General features: G+C 43.2%; 1 protein-coding gene across 3 annotated transcripts in view; it reads left to right on the plus strand.

Annotated features, from left to right (window-relative positions):
- The window catches only part of TMEM245 (transmembrane protein 245), a 198941-nt gene that overhangs the window by 105451 nt on the left and 66386 nt on the right, over positions 1–27104 (plus strand). For all 3 annotated transcript variants that reach the window (XM_077491921.1, XM_077491919.1, XM_077491920.1), the window contains 2 exons: positions 12031–12135; positions 16427–16509. In XM_077491921.1, the coding sequence (XP_077348047.1) occupies positions 12031–12135; positions 16427–16509 (188 nt within the window). The remainder of the gene's footprint in view (positions 1–12030; positions 12136–16426; positions 16510–27104) is intronic.

A 27104-nucleotide genomic window follows, 5' to 3' on the forward strand; every position in this document is an offset into this window, starting at 1 on the left:
CTAAAAATCGCTGATCGCCTCCATTACTAGTAAAAACAATAAAAAAAAAAAAGAAAGTCCCTAAATATATCCCATAGATTTTGGATGCTATAACTTTGGCGCAAACCAATCAATATATGCTTATTGGGATTTTTTTTACCAAAAATATGTAGCAGTATACATATTGGCCTAAATTGATGAGGAACTTAGATTTCTTTCTTTTTGGCAATGTTTTATAGCAAAAAGTAAAAAAATATTGTTTTTTATTCCAAAGTGTTTGGTCTTTTTTTGTTTATAGCAAAAAATATAAAAACCACAGAGGTGATGTGATCAAATACCACCAAAAAGAGAACTCTATTTGTGGGGGAAAAAGGACATTGATTTTATTTGGGTACAGAATTGCATGACCGCGCAATAGTCAGTTAAAGCAACGCTGTGCTGCATCGCAAAAAATGGCCTGGTCAGGAAACTGGTAGAACCTTCTGAAGCTGAAGTGGTTAATACACCATTGAAAGTGTTTTGTCCAGAAATTGAATGCTGTCCTATACATTATGCATAGTGGAATCTTATCTAAAGTATTTTTACTAGCCCTATCTAACTCTGTGGACTACAGAGCCCCCTATGTTGTGGAGATCAAGAGGTGGACTGGATTCCTAACACACTACCTGTCTTACAATAACAGCGATGTACTTCCATAGATCAGTAAAATGAGTGAGCATTCTCACCATTGGTCACAAAGTGTTACTGGCTGGATCACCAGGTGAAAGTAAAGGGTAAAAAAAAAGCCTGAAAAAGGGTATGCAGCCACCACATCTAAGATTTGTTAAGCTTCAATATAATTTTTTTGTTTTTTGAGTTTAGATGCACTTTTAGGAGCTGCTTGATCATTTTATAACCTTATGAGTTCTTAACAGCAGATGGCAGCATTCCATTAGATTTAATTCAAAGGAAAAAAGTGGTGATAGGATCCCAAGTTTTTAAATAAATTACTATGCTTCGATGTTGCTCAACTAGTTTGGTAAATCCCGCTAAACCAGTGGTCATCAACCCTGTCCTCAAGGCCCACTAACAGGCCAGGTTTTATGTATTACCTTAGGGAGATGCAGACTAGAATACTGCAATCACTGAGCAGCAAATGATGTATGTATTTCATTTATTTTGCAAACCTGGCCTATTAGTGGGCCCTGAGGACAGGGTTGATGACCACTGAGCTAAACTCTATGTTCTCCAGTTAATTAATTCTGCATGTTTGGAACTAGTTGATGCATAGAGCAGACTAGACCTAAGGCATGTGTTGCAATATTTAACCAGTTCACTTTAAACTCAAACGTGTATACTGGTATATTTGCTTCTGCCTTTTTATTTATTTCAAGCTGATAAGCAGAACACAGTTATGCATTAAAAAAAAAAAATACATTTAGTTTTCAGTGCAGCTAGTGAAATAAAGCATTACAAAAAAGAAAAAAATGAATACCGGCGCGCAAAATGACTATCTGTTTATGTATGTATTGGTGCGCTGCAATCCAATGTGCCCTTTCTCTAGAATGAGGAAAAGATATCTGTTAGTTTGTGGATTGCGCCCCCTATTTTTCTTTTGTGAAAAACATATGTATTCAAACGTATCCACTGTGTATGTAGTGCAGTTGTATCTCAAAAAAATACCACTTACTTATTACCTATTGTTTTCAACAAATACAAATCATCAAAGACCAAATAAACCAAAAAAACAAAAGGACCCTTTCCTGGGTTCACCTATTCCCAGCGCCTCCACTGCACTGCAAATAGTTCCCACAGCCTCGGTTTTTTGTTTTTTTGCACCGGAAATTGTTGAACCCAGGAGAGGGAGAGGAAGGTCACCTGTGGAACAACATTGGTTTGCCCAAAATGCACCGTTTTGCACATGGCTGGATAAGCTTAGTGTCAGCTAGATGACACAGAAATATGTGAGTGCAATTTTCTTTTAAGTTTTTTACATTAAAATTTGAAACTTTTTTACACTATGTTGGTTCCATGTATATTTTTTATGAGCATGCATAAATCAAGGGATTGCTGACTGGAGAACGAGTATAAGGAGTGGTTATCCATTAAATGAACTGAAGGCAAATTGTTATATAAAGTTTGGTGAGTGGCCATTTCATAAGGTGGTGGCGACATGAAGGGTGTTTTGTGGTGGAGGATTTTACATGTGAACAGTGAAGGACTATTGATTGAAAATACATTGCCATTTGGGGACAGGACCCCATCTCTATATACACATTTTAATTGGGGGGATTTGGTATATAATACAAGGACCTTTGGGGTTTCAGTTTTTTGCGTTTTTCTGGTTATTTCGTTTTTTTGGTTTATTTGGTCTTTTTTGGGATGTGCATGTATTCTGATGTATACGAATGATTTGTATTTGTTAAAAACAATAGGTAATAAGTAAGTGGTATTTTTTTGAGATACAACTGCACTATATACACAGTGGATACGTTTGAACACATATTTATGTGTTTCACAAAAGAAAGATAGGGGGCGCAATCCACAAACTGAAATAGAGCATTGCCTTCTTATAGCAGAAGATATTTACATGTCCTCACTAATAGTACAAAATTCAAAAGCAAGGGGCTGTGTCTCCTCTTATAGGTATGTGGATGGAATCATTTGAATTATTCAGTGTTGCCCCCTTTAGCCATCTCTGATGTATAGCACAAATTTGGACATAGTTTTGCTGAGTCAGTATTACCAACTTGCATGCACCTGTTCAAGCTTCTTAGCCCTCACCAGTACAAGATATGGCTTCACGTGTATAGTGTTGGTGAATGCAGAGACATAATACAGCCATTAAGGTTGAACATCCAGCCGTTCTGAATGCACAGATGACTAAAAGGGAAGAAAGGAATTATTTGCATGACTCTTCCCTCTTACCCATAAGTAATAACTGAGCCCCTTGTTTTGGGGTTTTGTGCTGAAAATGAGGACATGTAAATACTTTCTCTTATAAAAGGGCAGTGCTTTATCTCGCAGTACTTTTACAGGTTGGCTTTCTTGGTTTCTCTTGTACTGCCTTACCGTGACATTGACTTTACTGTTCCCCTACTGCAAGTAATGTAGGGGCCTTAGGACCTGAGCAATTTTCTGCTTGTAGCTTTAAAACGCTCAACAAGCCAAATCCCATTCATTTCAGTGGCTCCTGATCACATTTGAGTGTTCTGTCACCTAAAGTTAAATGCATGAAGATCAAAAAAATGAATGAGCTTCTTTTTTGCAGATTACAAGCATTGTTGGCCCCATAGACTTCAATAGAAACGCCTGACTTGAGCGTTATGAGAGCATTTGCTGGTCGAATAGCAGCTCCCCACCCCTAATTCTCTCTCCCTCTCCCTCTCCTCCCGCTAGTGCTTTCTATTTGCTAAACAAAAATGCTTGAAGCTTTAAAACGCTTGTAACCCGTTAAAGCTTAAAAAAACACCAGTAAATCAATATGCTCAGGTGGAAATGGAGCCTCAGACTCCATTCACACTTGGGCGTAGCAATTTACTGGTGTGTTTTGTATATTTATTTTTTAAGGCTTTTGTAGCTTTTTACAAGTGTTTTAAAACTTTAGGTGTTTTTGTTTAGCCAGTAGAAAGCACCGGGGGGAGGAGCAGGAAGGGTAGTGGGTAGTTGAAGGCACAAAACCAGAATATTTCCTGCAGTTTACCCATCCCACCTATTTAGAAGTTTTAAATCAAAGAACTTCTTTTCACCCTGAAGAGAAGAGGCTACCACAGTGATCAGGTGACCTGGAATCAAGAGTTCTGGGTCCTGATCTCCTTACATATCTTGCTGCAGCTGCTGAAGAAGTATTAACTGGAGCTGGGCTTTTAATGTTTTGTCCTTTGCTTCTAAAACGAGTCCATTAAAATGTCTGTCTGACGCAGGCTGACAAAAATGCTGTGTGATTTCCCTGCAGAATCAACAGCATTGATAAAAGCTTTATTCACTTTTTACATATACTGGGCAATACAGACCAATGGTAATGGTAAAAGCACAGTCATTTTTAAAAATATTTAAAGTTGTTGAAAACCCTCACATGTACCCAGTGAAGTGACTAGCCTCAGATATTACACAGAAATTAAACATATTCTCCTACATAAATTGTAACTCTACAGCCATTCAAAGTCCAGAATGTACACAGGATCTCTCTTTTCTGAAATGCAGGTGGTGGGGATCTGAGGTCTCTAAGTGTAGATCTAACGACAGTTCTGAAACCTGATTGAAGGGAAAGGGACACACCCCCCTTCACACAGTACACAGAAAACATGCAGTGCTGCGGATATCAGTCACAGGCTGTGTGTTGGAGCTTTTTACCCTTGTCACTTTTTTTTGTTTTGACAGCAGATAGAAATCACACTCCAAGTTTTAGAATCAAGTACACAGTATAGAAATAATGGTTTGTTCATATTTCATGTTTGAGGTTTACAACCACTTAATGCAATTGCCATACCTGTAGGCATGTTCTGTCACCGATGAAGTTTGGCTGAAATTCTCCTGGTTTCCATTTGTATGTCCTGGCTTATTTCCAAAACACAGCAAAGTTTGTTCTCCACCAGAATTGCAGGAATGTGCACGCTCTCGCATATACCAGCAGCAACTGTGCTCAGCATTGCTGGAATAGGGGAAGACAAAATGCACTGCACATGTGTGATGCTGGAGGCCAGCTCCCATTGTCTGCTGTGTCCTAGAAATACGCTAGAAAGTAGAAGTGGAAGCATTGGTAGTATTTTGGATAAACTTCATAGGTGAAAGAAAACTGGTATGGCACAATATTTTTTTTAAATGACACACTGCATTTTAAACTACTGGGGCCCCTGATATGTATGAACCAATGCAAAAGGTGAACTCAGCCTTTAAAAATAATCTGCTGGCAGGATCAGCCTGTTAATATATCTATGTTATGGGAGGCTTAGGAAAAAGCAAAAACTGCTGTATTAATGCTATTGATAGACTGTATTATATATGTCATTTTTGACATGAAAGATTCCTTTTTCTATTTGAGTGTCAAACTTAAATCCACAGTTACTCAATAGTCTATGCTTATAAAATGTCCAGACTTCTATGGTTAATACTTTATAGAAACTGTATATAATGAGGAGAAAAAACAGGGGATGTTAAGTTTTTAGATTTGATTGCATACTCTTCCGGCCAAGTATTAGAGCAAAAATTGCTTACTAACTTAAAGCTGTATTAAACCAAAAACCCTAATATATTGCAGCATACACATCCTTAGCTGTGGTGGCTGCATTCATTTTCTTTTTAAGGCTTTTTCTCCTCTGTCATTACCTGGTGATCTGGCCAGCAACCCACCTCCTATATTTGAGTACCCCCACTCTGGATGAAGGAGCACAGGGGCACCTTTGGACTGCAGAATTATCAGTCTGTGGCAGGGAAATGTTAGTGCATCTAGCTCTGCAAATCAATGCAGGCGCCACATATAATGGTAAGCTGCTATATATTTGCTTTTGAGTTTAATACCACTTTAAATCTACATAAGTACTACAGCGTAAATTTAAAGTGGTTGTAAACTCCCCTGCCCAACTTTACCACATGTAAAGCAGTTTGCAGTCACTTAATTGTTGGTGGCTTTAAAATTTTTACAAACTGCGCTGTTTAGGAGATATTGCCGATATCTGTTTCAGAGACCTCACATGCGTTTTGTCCCTGACGGCACACTCATCAAGACGTCAGTCTATGCATCTATGTGCTGTGCCTCTGATAGCAGAGCTCCACGGCATCACAATCCCACAAGACCCTGGTGTTCTTGAAACACCCCATGTGACCAGCTACATCATAGGGGGTGTGAACAAGGACATTCATGGTTAACACAAGGAGGATATTTGCATGTGTGCTCTTATTGGTTTGCTGGGCCGTTGCCATGGTAACGGTATACTAAAACAAGACTTGGTTAATCTTTAGAGTCCGTTCACACAGGGGCAACTTGGGATCCGACTTCAAGACGCCCCAAGTCGCCTCAGGTCGGACAACATTTAAAAACCAATGTAAGTGAATGAGAGCTGTCTTAATGCACGCTACTGAAGTCGCTCCGACTTCAAAAGAAGTTCCTGTACTACTTCAATCCGACTTGTAGGCGACTGGTACCCATTGATTTCAATGGAGGTCGCCTCCAAGTCGGATCTCTGTCTATACAGAGGCGACTTTGACAGAAATATTAGCTCTGAAGGGGGAACTCCACGCCAAATTTTTTTCATAAATTTGGCGTGGAGTTCCCCCTTCAGAGCTAATATTTCTGGGTTCCCCCTCCAAGAGCATACCAGGCCCTTAGGTCTGGTATGAATTCCAAGGGGAACTCCCTACGCTGAAAAAACGGCGTGGGGTCCCCCCCAGATTCATACCAGACCCTTATCCAAGCACGCTACCCGGCCGGCCAGGAAAGGGGGTGGGGACGAGCGTGCGCCCCCCCCTCCTGAGCCGTACCAGGCCGCGTGCCCTCAACATGGGGGGGTGCCTTGGGGAAGGGGGGGCCGTGCGGCCCCCCCACCCCAAAGCACCTTGTCCCCATGTTGATGAGGACAAGGGCCTCTTCCCAACAACCCTGGCCGTTGGTTGTCGGGGTCTGCGGGCGGGGGGCTTATCGGAATCCGGGAGCCCCCTTTAATAAGGGGGCCCCTGGATACCGGCCCCCCACCCTATGTGAATGAGTATGGGGTACAATGTACCCCTACCCATTCACCTGTAAAATAAAAGTACCAAAAAAAAACAACACACGAGATAAAATATTTTATTGCACAGCTCCGGGGGTCTTCCGGGGTCTTCTCGCCGGACTCCTCCGCTATCTTCTTGTAGCTCTTTTGCTAGCGGAGGAGCCCGGCTTTCTTCCTCCCCGCCGCCGGCCTCTTCTCCCGACTTTGGGGGTCTTGTTCTTCTGCCGGGTCTTCTGTCGCCGCCGCCTTCCGTTCTTCTCCTTCTCCTTCTCCTTCTCCTTCTCCTTCTCCTTCTCCTTCTCCTTCGATCTCTCCGGCCGGAATGCCAGAGCCACGCTGCGCGACCACTTATATAGTGACAATGGGGCGGTGTCACATGGTATATGTCACATGGGTTGGTGTCACATGGTGACCCCGCCCCCTTACGATGTCATAGTCCCCCTGTGACATCAACCCATGTGACCAACCCATGTGACATATACCATGTGACACCGCCCCATTGTCACTATATAAGTGGCCGCGCAGCGCGGCTCTGGCATTCCGGCCGGAGAGATCGTCGAGGCAACATCTCCTGGAGAAGAAGAAGAAGAACGGAAGGCGGTGGCCCGGTCTTCTGTCGCCGCCGCCGCCTTCCGTTCTTCTTCTTCTTCTCCAGGAGATGTTGCCTCGACGATCTCTCCGGCCGGAGAGATCGTCGAGGCAACATCTCCTGGAGAAGAAGAAGAAGAAGAAGAACGGAAGGCGGCGGCGACAGAAGACCGGGCCACCGCCTGTAAAAGAGCTATAAGAAGGCGCGGTGGCCCGGCAGAAGAACCGAAGAGGGGGACAAGACCCCCGAAGTCGGGAGAAGAGGCCGGCGGTGGGGAGGAAGAAAGCCGGACTCCTCTGCTAGCAAAAGAGCTACAAGAAGATAGCGGAGGAGTCCGGCGAGAAGACCCCGGAAGACCCCCGGAGCTGTGCAATAAAATATTTTAACCCTGTGTTGTGTTTTTTTTGGTACTTTTATTTTACAGGTGAATGGGTAGGGGTACATTGTACCCCATACTCATTCACATAGGGTGGGGGGCCGGTATCCGGGGGCCCCCTTATTAAAGGGGGCTCCCGGATTCCGATAAGCCCCCCGCCCGCAGACACCGACAACCAACGGCCAGGGTTGTCGGGAAGAGGCCCTTGTCCTCATCGATATGGGGACAAGGTACTTTGGGGTGGGGGGGGGCCGCACGCCCCCCCTCCCCCAAGGCACCCCCCCATGTTGAGGGCACGTGGCCTGGTATGGCTCAGGAGGGGGGGCCGCCCGCTCGTCCCCACCCCCTTTCCTGGCCGGCCGGGTAGCGTGCTCGGATAAGGGTCTGGTGTGGATCTGGGGGGACCCCCACGCCGTTTTTTCGGCGTAGGGGGTTCCCTTTGGAATCCATACCAGACCTAAGGGCCTGGTATGCTCTCGGAGGGGGAACCCACGCCAATTTTTTTTCAGAAATTTGGCGTGGAGTTCCCCCTTCAGAGCTCATTCTCTGATTGGCCACGGCAAAAGTCGCCTGGCCTGGGGCGACTTGTAAGTCGTCCCAAGTCAGGTTGAAGTCATCACAAGTCGTGTTGAAGTCGTCCCAAGTCGCGCTGTGATCTAAACTCAAGTCGTGTCCAAGTTGCCTCACTCAAGTCGCCTACAAGTTGTGTTGCCCCTGTGTGAACGGACCCTTACTGAGCATGCATGAGATCCTGGCTTTGACAGAGAGGAAAGGGCGGAAGTACAGATGAGGCTGGAATTGGAAGGCAACCGCAAACATGGCGCCGGCTTAGACAGGAATAGATAAAAAAAGAAACTAAGCTGCAGAAACAGTAAGGCCGCGTACACACGGGCGGACTGTTCGCCCAACCTTGTCCGCTGAACAGTGTTTGGGCGGACAGTCCGCCCGTGTGTGGGCTTTCAGCGGACAGTTTCAGCGGACAGTTGGACGGACAAAGTCTTTCGGAAATTCCGAAACACTGTCCGCTGAAACTGTGTTTGAGCGAACAGTCCGCCCGTGTGTAGCTACTTTCGAAATGAGCAAACTGTTCCCGCTCGGAAAGTCCGCCCATTTCGAGCGCGTGTACAGGTAGGCGGGGCCCGCGAAGGAGACGTCGCGGGCTCCGCCGCCTGGAATGGGCTTAAAGGGGAACCCCAACGCCAAAAAAAATCGGCGTGGGGGTTCCCCCAAAGTCCACACCAGACCCTTGTCCGAGCACGCTACCCGGCTGGCCAGGAAAGGGGGGGCGAGCGAGCGCGCCCCCCCTCCTGAGCCGTACCAGGCCGCGTGCCCTCAACATGGGGGGGTGCCTTGGGGAAGGGGGGGCCGCGCGGCCCCCCCACCCCAAAGCACCTTGTCCCCATGTTGATGAGGACAAGGGCCTCTTCCCGACAACCCTGGCCGTTGGTTGTCGGGGTCTGCGGGCGGGGGGCTTATCGGAATCCGGGAGCCCCCTTTAAGAAGGGGGCCCCCGGATACCGGCCCCCCACCCTATGTGAATGAGTATGGGGTACAATGTACCCCTACCCATTCACCTGTGAAATAAAGTACAAAAAAAAAACACAACACAGGGAAAAAATATTTTATTGCACAGCTCCGGGGGTCTTCCGTCTTCGGGGGTCTTCTCGCCGGACTCCTCCGCTATCTGTGTGTAGCTCTTTTACTAGCGGAGGAGTCCGGCTTTCTTCCTCCCCGCCGCCGGCCTCTTCTCCCGACTTCGGGGGTCTTGTCCCCCTCTTCGGTTCTTCTGCCGGGCCACCGCGCCTTCTTGTAGCTCTTTTGCAGGCGGTGGCCCGGTCTTCTGTCGCCGCTGCCTTCCGTTCTTCTGTCGCCGCCTTCGGTTCTTCTGCCGGGCCACTGCGCCTTCTTGTAGCTCTTTTACAGGCGGTGGCCCGGTCTTCTGTCGCCGCTGTCGTCGCCCCCCCTTCCCCAAGGCACCCCCCCATGTTGAGGGCACGCGGCCTGGTACGGCTCAGGAGGGGGGGCGCGCTCGCTCGCCCCCCCTTTCCTGGCCGGCCGGGTAGCGTGCTCGGACAAGGGTCTGGTGTGGACTTTGGGGGAACCCCCACGCTGATTTTTTTCGGCGTTGGGGTTCCCCTTTAAGCCCATTCCAGGCGGCGGAGCCCGCGACGTCTCCTTCGCGGGCCCCGCCTACCTGTACACGCGCTCGAAATGGGCGGATTTGCCTCCTCCTTACGTGGGCGGGGGGCTTATCGGAATCCGGGAGCCCCCTTTAAGAAGGGGGCCCCCGGATACCGGCCCCCCACCCTATGTGAATGAGTATGGGGTACAATGTACCCCTACCCATTCACCTGTGAAATAAAGTACAAAAAAAAAACACAACACAGGGAAAAAATATTTTATTGCACAGCTCCGGGGGTCTTCCGTCTTCGGGGGTCTTCTCGCCGGACTCCTCCGCTATCTGTGTGTAGCTCTTTTACTAGCGGAGGAGTCCGGCTTTCTTCCTCCCCGCCGCCGGCCTCTTCTCCCGACTTCGGGGGTCTTGTCCCCCTCTTCGGTTCTTCTGCCGGGCCACCGCGCCTTCTTGTAGCTCTTTTGCAGGCGGTGGCCCGGTCTTCTGTCGCCGCTGCCTTCCGTTCTTCTGTCGCCGCCTTCGGTTCTTCTGCCGGGCCACTGCGCCTTCTTGTAGCTCTTTTACAGGCGGTGGCCCGGTCTTCTGTCGCCGCTGTCGTCGCCCCCCCTTCCCCAAGGCACCCCCCCATGTTGAGGGCACGCGGCCTGGTACGGCTCAGGAGGGGGGGCGCGCTCGCTCGCCCCCCCTTTCCTGGCCGGCCGGGTAGCGTGCTCGGACAAGGGTCTGGTGTGGACTTTGGGGGAACCCCCACGCTGATTTTTTTCGGCGTTGGGGTTCCCCTTTAAGCCCATTCCAGGCGGCGGAGCCCGCGACGTCTCCTTCGCGGGCCCCGCCTACCTGTACACGCGCTCGAAATGGGCGGATTTGCCTCCTCCTTACGTGGGCGAGTCCGTTCATTTCAAAAGTTGAGCGAACTGTTTGGCAAACAGTTCGCTGAAACAGTCCGCTCGTGTGTGGGCAAGTCCGCTCATGCAAATTTTGAGCGGACTGTTTGCCGAAACTGTTTGACGAACAAGGTTGGGCAAACAGTCCGCGCGTGTGTACGCGGCCTAAGAAAGATCCTAGAATGCAAATTATTATCATGGTGAGTTTATAAATGCTATGCATAGTGGCCATATGATCACTGGAAATATTTCTTCTGAGTTTAATTCCTCTTTAATATAATTATTTAGCTGTCCAGAATGCATCGATTCCAGAAGATTTATAAACTTGAAACTTATCAGTGTTTTCAGAAAGGAAACCTGTACTGAATCCAAGCCATTGCTGATTTCCTTCTAGAAATGCTAGCTGCCTGGCTGCTGTGATGATGGGATAACTTTCTACATCCCTTACCGATGCACATAACTATAAGTGAAGATGGAGCAAAGTAAGAACTCCAAATCTGCATGGTTGTTCTAGGTCGGTATTTTTTTTTAATTAAGTCAATAAATTAGTATGACAGCCAGGCAACTTGTATTTTTCAGAAGGTGAGGACAGCATTGGCAACATCAATATTTCTTTTAACAAAAATTTGATTTGCAGTGACCTTTGGCAATCAAATCATTTTTGCTGTGTAGAATTTCAAGCAATTACCCTGTGGAACGCCAAACGTTTCTCACCTGTAATTATTTTAACTACTGTGAAAAAAATTTGTAGTGTTGTTTGATTCGTTTAGCAAGCACTCACTCGCTTATTGCATCTTGGCAGAAATGTGTCAAATACACGGATAACCTTTAAAGATCCAGACTTTCAGATAACAAAAACAGGAATTATATTTGTCCTGATAAATTCCTAGTTCTGCATATTTACTGTTGGACAGAAGGGCTTACCTAGAGAATACTGTATGCCTGTGTTTATGGTGCCAAGTGTCAAGATGGTAGATTGCTGTTTTTTGTTTTTTTGTGCTTGAGCGTGTGTGTTCCTTCCATTTATTTTTATTTTTTATTGATCTACTTTAGGGTATGATGAAAATGAAGTAACATAGGCTTATCTAGAGTTCTGCTCCCCTTGAAATACACCTGTGCAGATATTGAAATAACAGATTATATTCATATTTAATGATCATACATTTTTACTGTTTTCCATTGTAAATAACCATGATTGCAGTTTAACTTCTAATCCACTAATTATAGTTGCTCTACATTAAATACCACTTAAAAGAATATCTGTGTTTAATGGGCAGGGTGCAAATACTAAGTTTATTATAGTGTGTTCTTTATGTGTATAATATTTTTTTTTTATTTTCAAAATGTATATTACATGCTGTCTTATATGAATTTTATTTTTACAGATGATCATTTGGCTCGAGAAAACACTTGACAAAATAATAAGCATATTTATAATATTTTTGCTCGTTATTGGGACTCTCCTTTTAGCCTTACTTTTGACAGCAAAGGTAAAATTTACATCTAAAATGTGTTTTTTTTTTTTTTTGCCTTTAAAGGTCCAAATGTTCTTATATAGTTGAGCTAACACTATTTTATTTTAGTTGATACTACTTACTGCTGAACCTCTTTTGCACTTTGGTCATTTTCTTTATTATTACATTTTCTGCTCAGTTATTCGCTTTGTGGTAATTTCCTTGGCAATCCTAGTTCATAATTTGATTTCAGAGGTAAAATGACAAGCATTTCATGTAATCTGCCTATATGTATGTGTGACATATATATATATATATATATATATATATATATATATATATATATATATATATATATATATAGCTACATAGTTGGTTATTTCCTATTTAAATATTTTTTTCTAACTATATATTCTAATACTGAAAGGGCTATATTTACCAAAAAGGAACCAATGGCCCCTTTGACTTATTCTAGCAATATAAAAGAAAGTCTGCATGTGGGGATGGGGTGTAGTGTGCAGTTTGCACACCCTACTTTGTGAGCACCCCACAGGAAAAAACCCTCACTGATTGCATTGGTAGAAACCAAGCTCAAGGAAACTGTGGCAAAAGTTTAAGAAAACATTCAATCTGCCGAAGGTCTGCAAAACATTCAAACCACTCAGAGTGATGACCGTTCCCTTGCACTGGAGCAGGGCCTTATGTTAACGCCAATCTCTAAATCTGATTTGTAACGGCACCCCTAATATAAAGGGGGTTAACGCCGTTTACGATGTTCCCTCTCCTAGACACACATCCACTCGCTACCAATATCCACAGCTAAACGACCCTTTCCTATAGGAGCCGACCCCTCTGGCAAAAAGACGAGACACACTCTGTCTCTTCTGTAGTAGGAATGACTTTATTAATGAGAAACATTGTAACTTTATACACAATTCAAGGCACATGCTTTAACATGAACAAGGGCCCAGCTCCACCCACACATCCAAAGACTCAACACCTCATCCTGACGTCTGCTAGGCTTCAAACGATCCCACCCAATACACATCTTTTCACAAAGGGTTGACAGCCAGTCTGTCTGGCACTTTACAATACACACAAGGACAGACTTAAATGAACAATAGAAATGCAAAACAACTTAATTCCTCACAGCAATGATACTTAACCCCCATATACAGTATACATCCAATCTATATACAATGTATATACAGCCTTGAATATGGCTATCACAGACCATATCGGGGGTTTCTTTTATTCACCCTGTGTCCAAAGTGACCCCACTGTCACATGATTCTACTTCTATCTCTGGTATGCAACAAGTGGTCTATTTTTTATAGATTTTTTTTATAACTGTCAGACTTTCTTAGGCAGCTAATGGCTTTAATACAGCCATCACAGTCAGAATTTTAAAAGCGTCAAGCTCCTTCCCCATTTCTGCTTTCTTTGATGGAGTTGCAAAATGAAGTGCCTCCTGGAGGACGCAGACATTGAGGGTAATAAAGAGGCGGTGTTACAGGGGGCCGTGGAAGATTTATATTCCCCAGGCTCCTATACACCTGGGGAATAGCTGGCTTCACACAATATGTTTACCAATGTAGATATTCTGGCTTCTACTGTGGGGAAGAGTCTCATCGTAATTACACCTAATGTGATTTGACATGATTCTCCTCCATTTTGCCATGCTCCCTTGGATATTTCCCTATTTCACACTATTAGAAGTTCTGCAGATTTTTATCTTCAGATTTACCAAAACCATATAATATGAGGCCAAACCTTTAAAGGGGTTGTAAAGGTTAATTTTTTATTTTCTAAATAGGTTCCTTTAAGTTAGTACATTGTTGGTTGACTTACCTTTTCCTTTGATTTCCCTTCTAAATGCTTTTTTTCTTTGTCTGAATTTCTCACTTCCTGTTCCTCCTCAGTAAGCTGTTCTGGCTGACTAAACACCACTCGGATGATGGTGTGAAGTTTACTGAGGAGAAACAGGAAGTGAGAAATTCAGACAAAGAAAAAAAACATTTAGAAGGGAATTTGAAGGAAAAGGTAAGTGAACGAACAATGCACTAGCTTAAAGGAACCTATTTAGAAAATAAAAAACAAAGCTTTACAACCTCTTTAAGAGTTTCAATTTGTATGCAATCAGGCAGGCTCTTGCACTACATGGTTTTGACAAAAATCTGCAGAAAATCTAATAGTGTGTATGGGGTCTAAGAAATCTGCTAAGTTCAAAAAGGCATTCCCCGCTCATGAACCAATTGAATGGGCAATGTTTGTTAATTGGGATGACCCTGTAAAGATGTTCTTACTGTGCTTATAGAAGTATTCATTTTTTTTTTTTAAACATTCTGCTTTCAGAAAATGCAAACACTTTTAAAAGCTGTCTTTTAACCACACTGGCCCAGCTCTGCAAACAGCTACTGCTGCTTGTTTCTGTTTGTCAGTCTGTAGCTAATTGGGCTAGGGAAGTGAGCAACCAACTGGATCCTGTCTTCCAGGATTAAATCTTCTTTTTTTTTTTTTGTTGATGCCTTGACACAAATCTCCAGAATGGCTCCCATTTCTGTCCATTTGAGCATATTCCTACAGATAATACAGGAGTATTGTCCTATCCTGGACCTAAAACCCTAAACGTATGTTTTTATGTTCCAAAGTTTTCCATGGAATCTCTAACGTTATGTTTCCCCTCAGAGACCAGGGTAATACTTAGCATCAGTAGACATTCAAGATGCTTATCTACATATATTTCCATTTACCCTACTGCAATTTACAGTCGGAGACAAACAATTGCATTTTTATATATAGCCATTTGCCTGTCTTCTTCCCCCATAGCATTCATAAACGTACTTGAGCCCCTTCCTGCCTTCTTAAGAGCTCAGGACATTCAGATAACAGGACAATTTTTGTAAAGGAATCCTCTACCCTTTTAAATGTGTGCAAACATCTTAAGGCCTATTCAGTTATTTTTCTTCAGTTTATTCATACCTTCTCCAAGTCCTACCCCACAAGGTTCTTGCAGTGGCACTCTGCATTGGGTCTGTTGAGCTTTATTATTGTTGGGCCAGCTGGCACAGTCTGTCCACTTTCCAGTGTTGCCCACCCTTTTTATTCATTGCTTAGGGATGTCCAAGGGTCTGTGAATATCCAGCCTGTGCCCTGTACTTTTGGATTAGGATAAAAGGAAGATTGACTTGCTTGTAAACTCCATATTTTCTGGAACAGTAACCAGAAATTACAGGTAAGTCAAAATTCCTTTGTAATCATATTTAATTGTTGTATTTCCCTGCATTTAAAAGGAAAACTTGCTTTTTAAGGTATATATATATATATAATCACTTTCTTGTGTAATCTATTTTCAACATTCTCTTTGCGTTTTGAATCTGTATACTCTGCAGACCTGCATGGGATGCTTTTGTTTTTTGCAGGGTAGATAATTTTTTTAATTATTATACGGGATTTATATAGAGCCAACAGTTTGCGCAGCGCTTAACAAAATAAAGGAAGAAATAAAGTTACAATACAAAAAAAAAAAAAACGAGTAGGGCAGAGAGGAAAGATTCCTGGTGCCGCACATCCATGGAGTCCTATGGTAGTAAGAGAGATGACCTCAGCCTGGGTTCCCGCTAGGCCACACCCCAATGTGTTTTGCTCCACCCCCGGAGCTTCCAGTGACTACAGGAGCTGGAATGAGCTCCATCCCTTGCTCCTGCAGTGATTGCAGCATCACCCACACTATTTAGAGTAATGATAAAACCTGAGCGGCACACCAATCAAACCGTGGGTCACAGGGTTAAGAGGCCCCTGCTCATAAGAGTATACAATCAAATTGGGTGGGGCAAGTGGTACAAAAGGTAATAACTGTGAGGGATAAGCTGATGGAAAAATTCAAAGTTCAATGTTTAGGTGGAGGCAGGATAGGCTTCCATGAAAAGATGAGTTTTCAGAGATCAGCTAAAGGTGACCAGAGAAGGAGATTGCCAGACAGATCGGGAGAGGCTCTGGAGGTGAACATAGGAAGAGGAGACGAGAGCTAAAGAGTAGGAGGTCTGGAGAGGATGGCTTGGGTGATAGATTGAGACCAGATTGGTAATGTACCTTGGGGCAGAGTTGTGAATGGCTGTATGTTGTTCGTATTTTTGAATTTAATTCGCTGGGCAATCAGAAGCCAGTGGAGGGATTGGCAGAGAGAGTTGGCAGACACTGAGTGGTTGGTAAAGTAGATAAGTCTGGCAGCAACATATATGGATAGGATTTTTTTGCAGTGTTACTGAAAATGTGGCAGCTTACCTTTTCACGATATAATCTAAAAAGACTCTCCTTTCAAATATAGGTTCATGAAGAAAGTGTTCATATTATTGGAGTGACCAGCAATCTGATCAATGAAACTGTCTCCAATCATCCAGAATGGGCAAAGTAAGAACACTAAGCATTTTTATATGGACTATTATTACTGTTTTACCAACAGTTTGAAAAATTTTGAGCAAACTTTAACTGTTTCTGCTGATGTTGCGGGCTTTGATTCAGGGAAGCCGTATAAATGCAACCCTTTGTAAACACTTTTCAACACCGTTAGGGACTGGAAAGATCCTGATGCATACTTGCAATCTGGAGCTTGGCAATCATGTCACAGCCAATCACAGCAATCACGTGACCCGAATGCGTGCCTACCCCTCCTGGCATTTAGAAACTCTTAAAGGGTCTGGAGGCGGCAGTGGGAAGGGGTTAAACCACATAAGATGCCTCTCTTTCATATAAATAATGTATACAGTGAGGGGGGAAAAGGTATTTGATCCCCTGCTGATTTTGTATGTTTGCCCACTGACGAAAAAAGAGCTGAGCTCTTTCTAAGATAATGCTTGTAATCTCAGCTTGTTGTCTGTATAGAAGACACTTAGGAGCCAGGAAACTTGCTGATTGATAGGGTTTCATATACTTATTTCACTCATTAAAATGCAAATCAATGTAAAACTTTTTTTAAATGCATTTTCCTGGATATTTTTGTTGTTGTTCTGTCTCTCACTGTTAAAATAAACCTACCATTAAAATTAGACTTATCGTTGTCAGTGGGAAAACGTACAAAATCAGCAGAGGATCAAATACCTTTTTCCCTCACTGTATATAGGTGATTGATAAGTCCTGGTTCTATGTTCCAGCAATTCTGTTTGCATAGAACTTAAAAATCCCATGCTGGTATGTCTTTTCCCAGTCCTGCTGTTGGCTGTTCCCTTTCACACAGACTTCAGATTGTATATGAGCAGTGTGAACATAAAGCTTTGGCAAAGTAGCTGTCAGGTCACCTTGAGGCGAGGTGACAGATGCACACCATAGGGATCAGGAGTGCACCGCAAGGTTGTGGTCCCTACGGCTGACTGCTGCTGACGGGAGACAGGTCCCACCGGGGTTAGAGCGTAAGATTCCCTGGGGCGCGGAGTCTAAGAGCCAGCAGGTGTTCACCAGAGCCTGGAGTGGTGAGGATGGACTTGGCTGCAACTGGCTCCAGGTCGCGACCCCCAGGGTCCCCCAGCTCATACCCACAGTAGGCAACAGGAGGATAGGGATGGTGAGGGACAAAGTCAAGGTCGGGGCTACAAGCAGACGGGAATAGTCGGGGACACGCCAAAAGGTCAGGATCACAGGCAAACAGGGATAGTCAAAGACACGCCAAAGTCGGTAATGGAACAACAGAAGAGCACACGGCAGGTAACAGGAAGCTAAACACACAAAGGAATACACAATGGTTGATCAGCCCTCTTGGCTTGCAGTGCACAAGTTAATATAAGGTTCCCTGATAGGGCCTGGGGTGGAGCCATGCTTAGAGGAGAGGTTATAAAAACCACCAGCTGGAAGTGGCTGACCTCTTAGTCTGAACACATGAGGGGAGGTAAGCAAACAGGAAGATCACTGCATAACCATGACAGTAGCTGCATAGCTTTCAGCAAGTTTTTGTTGAAGCTTTTAAAGTACCACTGAACTCCAGTTTGTAAATGTTGATTACAGAGCCTAATGGGAGTGTTGATTGTCACTTTAAACACTAGTAAGCTTCAGCACTTCTTGAAGCTTGTTCAAAACCTGTTAAAGCCTTCTAGCCACTTGTTTAAAGTGGCAATCAATGCTCCCATTAGGATCTGTGTTCAACATACAGTGGGTAAAATAAGTATTGAACACATCACCATTTTTCTAGGTAAATATATTTCTAAAGATGCTATTGACATGCAATTTTCACCAGGTCACTAAGAACCCATTCAGATCATACATACAAAGGAACCAAAACAAATAAGTTCAGACATTGTTACATGTAATAAAATGTAATGACACAGGGAAAAGTATTCAACACGCTAACTGAAATTTATTTAATACCTTGTATAAAATCCTTTGTTGGTAATGACAGCTTTAAGATCCCTCCTGTATGGACAAACTAGTTGCATGCTTTGTTCAGGTGTGAGTTTGGCCCATTCTGCCACAATTCTTGAAGGTTCTATGGGCCTGTTCTATGAACTCTGATCTTTTAGTTCTTTCCATAGATTTTCAAGTCAGGTGATTGGCTGGGCCATTCTAGCAGCTTTATTTTCTTCCTTTGAAACCAGTTGAGAGTTTCCTTGGCTTTATGTTTTGGATCATTATCTTGCTGAAATGTCCACCCTCATTTCATCTTTATCATCCTGGTAGAGGGCAGCAGATTTTTATCAGGAATGTCTTGGCTCATTTTTCCATTTATCTTTCCTTCAATGAGATGAAGTTTGCCAGTGCCATATGTTGAAAAACAGCCCCACACCATGATGTTCCCACTTCCAAACTTCACTGTTGGTATGGTGTTTTTGGGGTGATGTACAGTGCAATTTGACTTCTAAACATGGTGTGTATTATGGCATCCAAAGAGTTCAACCCAGTATTTCATAGGCTTGTCTAAATGTTGTGCAGCAAACTTTAAATGAGCTTCAATATGTTTTTTCTTCAGCAATGGAGTCTTGCGTGGTGACCTTGCATACAGGCCATGGCGGTTGAGGGCATTATTTATTGTTTTCTTTAGAACAATTTTACCTAGTAGTTTCAGGTCTTTCTGAAGCTCTCCGCAAGTGGGTCTTGGCTCTTGGACAACTCTTCCAATAATTCTTTTCACTCCTCTGTCAGAAATGTTGCAAGGAGCACCTGGTCGTGGCCGGCTTATGGTGAAATGATGTTCTTTACACTTCCGGCTTATGGCCACATCAGTGCTCACTGGCACATTCAGAAGTTTAGAAAACCTTCTGTAACCAGTGCCATTGGTGTGTTTTGCAACAATAAGGTCTTGAGAGGGCTCTTTGCATTTACCCATCACAAGATGTTTCTTGTGTGACACCTTGGTAATGAGACACTTTGTTTTATAGGCCATCAGTTGAGACTGAACCAGCTGATATTAATTTGCACTGACAAGGCAGGATTGCTTTCTAATTACTGATAGATTTCAGCTGGTTTCTTGACTTTCCATGCTTTTTGCACCTCCCTTTCTTCATGTGTTCAATACCTTTTCCCTGTGTCATTCCATTGTATTACACATAACTTAATTTCTGAACTTATTTGTCTTGGTTTCTTTGTATGTATGGATTACAAGGGGTGTTACCGACATGTGGTGAAAATTTCATGTCAATAGCACCTTTAGAAATATATTTGTACCTAGAAAAATCGTGACATTTTCAATACCTATTTTACCCGCTGTATGCAGACTGGAGTTGAATGGTACTTTAAAAGCTTCAACAAAGCTCGCTGAAAGCTCTGCAAATGCTTTATCAAATAGGCAAGAATATGAACAGCAGAATGCCCTCATGAAAGATTTTCTTGTTATGAGAAATCTAAGTTGTGGGGTGGGATGAATTATCCACTTATTACCTGCTAAAAAAAAATAGTGCAAGTCTTTTAAAAAAACATTTATTTTCCAACCAATGTGCTCCTCTTGTTAAGTAAGTACCTCAGATGAATTTGTTAACCGCTTGACGACCGGCTCACGCCAATATACGTCGGCAGAAGGGCACGTACAGGCAGATTAACCTAAACTGAGGAAAATAAATATTTTTATATATTTTTTGGGGATATTTATTATATGTAAATAATAATATTACTGTGCAAGATACCAATGAAAATAAAAAAAAAAGTAAATGGGATAGCTGCTACACAAGAATGTGACAAAAATTCAAATCAAATGGGTGAAAAAAATGAAGCGCTAATGACATGTGTACATCAATGACAAAATGTCCAACATATCATTTTTAACCAATATGTAAAAAAAAAGAAAAAAAGTCTCAAAGTAAATCTCATAACACGAGTCCCAACGTAAAGAACCAAAGATGAAGATCCTCAATAAAGTAGCAATCTTTAAACGTGTTGACTGCAATATGGAAAATCCACAGTGAGTAAATCCAAAAAGTGAATAAGGTGTTTTCCATCCATGTTCCTGCATCCAATGGAGAGAACCATCCATTTGTGTATCCAAGCTTATATGATTCGGTGTCGCTGACATCCGCGTCCAACTGGTAAGGATATTTTACCTTATTCACTTTTTGGATTTACTCACTGTGGTTTTTTCATACTGCACTCAACACGTTTGAAGATTGCTACTTTATTGAGGATCTTCATCTTTGGTTCTTTACATTGGGACTCACGTTATGAGATATTGGACTTTGATATTTATTATAGTAAAAAGTAAAAAATAATGCGTTTTTTTCAAAAAAATTTCACAATTTTTTTGTTTATAGCGCAAAAAATAAAAATCGCAGCGGTGATCAAATATCACCAAAAGAAAGCTCTATTTGTGGGGGAAAAAGTACGTCAATTTTGTTTGGGAGCCACGTCGCACGACCGCGCAATTGTCAGTTAAAGCAACGCAGTGCCGAATCGCAAAAAGTGCTCTGGTCTTTGGGCAGCCAAATGGTCAAGGGCTTAAGTGGTTAACCGGTTTCAGACCAGCCGCCACAGTTTTACTGCGGCAGGTTGGCCTGGCTGTACAAAATCACGTTACTATACGTAATGTGCGTGGCCGGCTGGGGGATTCGATCAGGAACTGATCAAGCCCCAGGCCAATGAAATCTGGCCTGGACCTGGTGATCGCTCCTGGCGAATGAGAGCCTTCCCCTGTCATGTAACTGTAAACACTGACAGGGGAAGTGAGGTCATTGCTCCTCGTGTCAGTCTTTTCGTTCCAGACCGAGAGGAGAGAGAGCATCGAAAAGTGAGTTGCTCCAACACTACACTGGCACCAGGTCACATAGGCACACAATTCACCCCCCGATCACCCCCCACAGTTAACCCCTTCACCACCTGTCACTGTGTCACCCAGTACAGCAATCAGATTTTTTTTTGATCGCTGTACTGGTGTCATTAGTAAAACTAATTAGTGTTAGGGTAATTAGTCATAGGTCTAGGGATCCCCCCCAACCCCCCCAATAAAGGTTTAACCCCTTGATTACCCCCTGCCATCTGTGATCACAGTATAAGTGTCAGGGGTGATGCAGTTTAGCTATTTTGTTTTATAGCGTCAGTACACCCGCCGTATTTTTCCCAATAAAGGATTAACCCCCTGATCACCCGACGGTGGTCAAAGTTAGGTTTTAGCATCAGATAGGGTCTGCGTTACCCCAGGCAGTATCAGATTAGTGCCAGTACCATTAACACCCACGCACTCACCATACACCTCCTTTAGTAGTATAGTATCTGAACGGATCAATATCTGATCTGATCAGATCTATACTAGCTTTCCCAGCAGTTTAGGGTTCCCAAAAACGCAGTGCTAGTGGGATCAGCCCAGATACCTGCTAGCACCTGCGTTTAGCCCCCCCGCCCAGCCCAGCTCACCCAAGTGCAGTATCAATCGATCACTGTCACTTACAAAACACATAACTGCAGCTTTCGCAGAGTCAGGTCTGATCCCTGCGAACGCAAACAGTTTTTTTTGGTAGCGTTTGAATCAGTTGCTAACAGTCAGCTTTTTTACCTGTGAGTCTCACTACTGTACCAGTAAATTTGGAGACCAAAATGTCAAATCAGAGGTACACTAGTGAAGAGGCCTATGCGTTTCTGAGCATGACCGATTGTGAAGAGGAAGTCACTCATCTGTCAGATTCAGGCTCAGAATATGAACCTGTAGACAGCAGAGGCACCCTGACAGCTCTGACAACAGAGTTGTGGTCCCTGCCAAGGTCAGGCGTACCAGACCCCGATCTTCTTCTGCTGTCTTTGAGGTGCAAGAACCGGAGGTCCCTCGTATGGAGCAGAGAGCCAGTACTAGTGCTGCTATTCCTTCTGGTGAACTGGCAAGCACCAGCAGCCTAGTACATCCTGGTCATACATCCAGCACTGCAGTAACACTTGGTGATGTGGCGAGTCCCATAAGTGCAGTTAAAGCTGGCAAGGTGGCAAGCGCGAGTAGGGTCCCACTGCTACCAAGAAGAAGACAAAGACAGGCCCGTCGAGCCCATAGTGCCTTTCTTGCTGCATTCGCCAATCCTAATTGGGAACCCACCACTTCTGCAGTACCTGTACTTCTTCCATTCACTGGCCAACCCGGAATTCAGGTGAAAACAGTTGATTTTACGTCACTTGATTTTTATTCACTGTTTTTCACCGAAGATCTCTATAGATCTATTGTGGAACTAAGCAATTTGTATGCTGGTCAATTCGCCGCTAATCCCCAGCTGACCCTTGCCAGAGATTGGAAATCAGTTACGATTTCCGAATTTAAGACCTTTCTGGGCCTATCCCTCCTCATGGGCATAAGTAAAAAGAGTGAGTTGTGGTCATATTGGTCCACTGACCCAATTCATCATATGCCTGTGTTCTCTGCCTCCATGGCCAGGACACATTACGGGCACATCTTGCGGTTCGTGCACTTCAGCGACAATGAACTCTGTCGTCCTTGGGGTGACCCTGGATTTAATCGGCTCTACAAAATTCGGCCCCTCATAAACCACTTGGACCAACGTTTTGCAGCCTTGTTTACTCCCAATCAAGTTGTCTGCGTTGATGAGTCCCTGATTAAGTTTTCTGGCTGCTTGTCTATCAAACCGTGCTTTAATTGTCCCTCCTGTCCTGACCAACCTGGTCTCTGCATTAGTGAATGTTTCAAATGCTACCACACACTAGTGGAGTTTTAGCATAGGGTACAGCACCACACAGTCCTAAGAACACTAACACAGGATCTCGGGGTCTCGAAAGATTTGATGGCCATCACATTTTGAGAGACTCTAATCTGCAACATTCAGTTTACAGTCTTTTGTTTTTTTTACAGTTTTTATAAAAGTGAAAAAAGTGAAAAAAACAAAACACAAAAACACAAAAAAAATCTAAAATAAAAAATCCTAAAATAGTTCTGGTTGTATTTTTCTTCTCTCTCTTTCATGTTTCTCTCTCTTATGTTCGCTCTCTACTGTCTGCTCACTATTGTTCTATATCTATCGTTCTCTGTTTTATTTTTACTATGTTTTATTGTATTTTCTTTGCAGGTATGGTATGTTATACTGTATTGTTTGTTTTATTGTTAACCATCATTTGCTTAGGTACGCCATTCAGCTGAAGCACGGGTTTATTTATCTTGTCAACGATACATAAAGTCGTGACTCCAGTGCTGTCGGTGGTGATTTTACCACCACAGTTAAAAAAAATGGTGCATGTATGCCCATCATTAGAAAGGGTGGATGAAGGGGGGCGGTATTCTAATGGTGGGCATGCTCACCGATCAATCTCTTTTTTTCGTTCAGCCCATAGGCTGCATGATAAAAAGAACATTACAATGTATGCCCAACAAGGACCAGCAACGTACTGGTATGTTGCTGGACTTTGAGTGGTTATACCAGAATGATGCCTGCAGATATAGGTATAATCTTGGTATCATTCTTTTCAGCCAGCGGATGGTTTTCATGTAAAAGCAATCCTAGTGGCTAATTAGCCTCTAGACTGCATTTATAAGCAGTGGGACGGAACGTCCAACGTCCCCCCCTCCCCCCACTGTCTTTCATGGTTTTCTCTGGCTCTACTGTCCCAACAGGGAACCTGAGAATGCAGCCGGTGGTTCAGCCAGCTGACCATAGAGCTGGTCAGACACCAGAACAGCTTCAATCATCTCTATGGCCTAAGAAACCGGAAGCAAGGAGCATTTCATGACGGTTTCACCGGATATAAACAGCGCCATTGGGAAATTGGCAAAGAATTTTATCACACCAATCTTGGTGTGGTCAGATGCTTTGAGGGCAGAGGAGAGATCTAGGGTCTAATAGACCCCAATTTTTTCAAAAAAGAGTACCTGTCACTATCTATTGCTATCATAGGGGATATTTACGTTCCCTGAGATAACAATAAAAATGCTAAAAAAAAAAAATATGAAAGGAACAGTTTAAAAATATAATAAAGCAACATTAAAAAAAATAAAAAAAGCACTGCCCCTCAAGGGCAGTAATTTTAGCAGTAGACCTCCTCTGTAGACCTGCAAAGGCTTTTTAAAATGTATGTAGTTTGTCGCCGCTGCACGTTTGTGCGCAATTTTAAAGCATGTCGTGTTTGGTATCCATATACTCAACATAAGATCATCTTTTTTATTTCATCAAACATTTGGGCAATATGGTGTGTTTTAGTACATTAAAATGAAAAATAATTGTGTTTTTTCTCCAAAAAAATGTGTTTGGAAAATCGCTGCACAAATATTGTGTGAAAAAAAATATTTCAACACCCACCATTTTAATCTGTAGGGCCTTTGCTTTAAAAAAAATATATAATGTTTGGGGGTTCAAAGTTCTAAATGTTGTGCATAAAATGCCAGGACAGTTCAACACCCCCCCCCCCCCCAAATTACCCCTTTTTGGAAAGTAGACACCCCAAGCTATTAGGCATGTTGAGTCCATGGAATATTTTATATTTTGTCCCAAGTTTCGGGAAAATTACACTTTTTTTTTATTAAGTTGTCGCTAAAATATATTATTCAAATATGGCATGGTTAACATGCCTCTCATCAAATAGCTTGGGGTGTCTATTTTCCAAAATGGGGTCATTTGGGGGGGGGGGGTTTGTACTATCTGGGCATTTTATGGCCTTCAAAACTGTGATCGGTAGTGAGGAGTGAAATCAAAAATGTACACCCTTAGAAATTCTGAAGGTGGTGATTGGTTTTCGGGGTCCTGTACACGGCTAGGCTCCCAAAAAGTCTCACACATGAGGTATCCCCATACTCAGGAGAAGCAGCAGAATGTATTTTGGGGTGTAATTCCACATATAACCATGCGATGTGTGAGCAATATATAATTTAGTGACAACTTTGTGTAATTTTATAAATTTTTTTGTCATTTTTCAATCACGTGTGACAAAAAATAAACTATTCATTGGGCTCAACAAGCCTCTCAGCAATTTCCTTGGGGGGGCCTACTTTCCAAAATGGGGTCATGGTGGGGGGTGGGGGGGTTGTACTGCTTTGCCATTTTAGCACCTCAAGAAATGAGATAGGCAGTTATAAACTAAAAGCTGCATAAATTCCAGAAAATGTACCTTAGGTTGGTGATGCTATAACTTTTGCGCAAACCAATAAATATACGCTTATTGTCTTTTTTTTTTTTTTTTTTTTTTTTTTTTTTTACAAAAGACGTGGCTGAATAAATTTTGGCCTAAATACATGACTAAAATTGAGTTTATTACGTTTTTTTATAACAAAAAATAGAAAATATTATTTTTTTCCCAAATTTTTGGTCTTTTTCCGTTTATAGCGCAAAAAATCTTAATCGCAGAGGCAATCAAATACCATGAAAATAAAGCTCTATTTGTAGGAAAAAAAGGACACAAATTTCATTTGGGTACAACAATGCATGACCGTACAATTACCAGTTAAAGCAGCGCAGTGCCAAATTGTAAAAAGTCCTACGGTCATTGAGCTGCCAAATCCTCCGGGGCTGAAGTGGTTAAATATTATTGACGTTTTAAGTTATATGTTTTTCATGTATTGGTATATAGGCCATAGACACAAATGCTGGGCTCTGCCCCGCCCCCGCATCATTGGATTTGATTGACAGCAGTGGGAGCCAATGGCTATGCTGCTATTAATCTATCCAGTCAAGAGCCGAGGACCCTGGGCAAAGGAAGAGTATGTCTCCGCCAGGTGAAATTCCAGGGTCCAGGTAAGTAAAACAGGAGGGCTGGGGGTCCGGTGACTGCCAGGTGTTTTTTCTCCTTAATGCATAGGATGCATTAAGGTGAAAAAACATGAGGGTTTACAACCCCCTTTAATATTATGTATAAAGTACCTATGTTACCCAAATATTAGTAAAGAGAATGCCACTGGAGATTGTGTATGTTACGGATCTTTGTTGTATTCTACAGCAGTGGCCAAAAGTTTTGAAAACGACCCAAATATGAAATTTCACAAAGTCTGCTGCCTCAGTATTTATGGTGGCAATTTGCATATACTCCAGAATGTTATGAAGAGTGATCAGATGAATTGCAATTAATTGCAAAGTCCCTCTTTGCCATGAAAATTAAGTTAAAGGGGTTGTAAAGATAAAAAATAAAAAAAGGCTTTATCAGCACTTCCTCCTTTCCTCTCTGCTTTCCTCTCTCCTTTCCTCTCTGTATGTTATCCTCAACTTCCGGGTTTTCAAGCGTGCTCCCTGCAGCAACATCACGGCTTTAAAGGAAGGCTCCCCTGCCTCCCGTGCCCGTGAACGCACATAGCATCTCCCGCAGGGATGTAGTCCCAAGGGAGGGGGCGAGCATGCTGACTAACCCCCAGCCAGAATGGCTCGGATGATGGGGGCAGGCTTCTAGAGGAGTAACAGGAAGTTGAACTTTAATCCCATAAAAAAAATTTCCACTGCATTTGTGAAGAAGGCATCAGGGCGGCCAAGAAAGTCCAGCAAGCTTTAGGGCCATCTTCTACGTTTGATTCAGCTGTGGGATTGGGACACCACCAATGCAAAGCTTGCTCAGGAATGGCAGCAGGCAGGTGTTGAGTTCATCTGCATGCACAGTGAGACAAATACTTTTGGAGGATGGTGTGGTGTCAAGAA

The sequence above is a fragment of the Lithobates pipiens genome, unplaced genomic scaffold (genome assembly GCF_037356315.1).
Source record: "Lithobates pipiens isolate NorthernLeopardFrog02 unplaced genomic scaffold, aLitPip1_a1.2 Scaffold_19, whole genome shotgun sequence".
Classification (NCBI taxonomy): domain Eukaryota; kingdom Metazoa; phylum Chordata; class Amphibia; order Anura; family Ranidae; genus Lithobates; species Lithobates pipiens.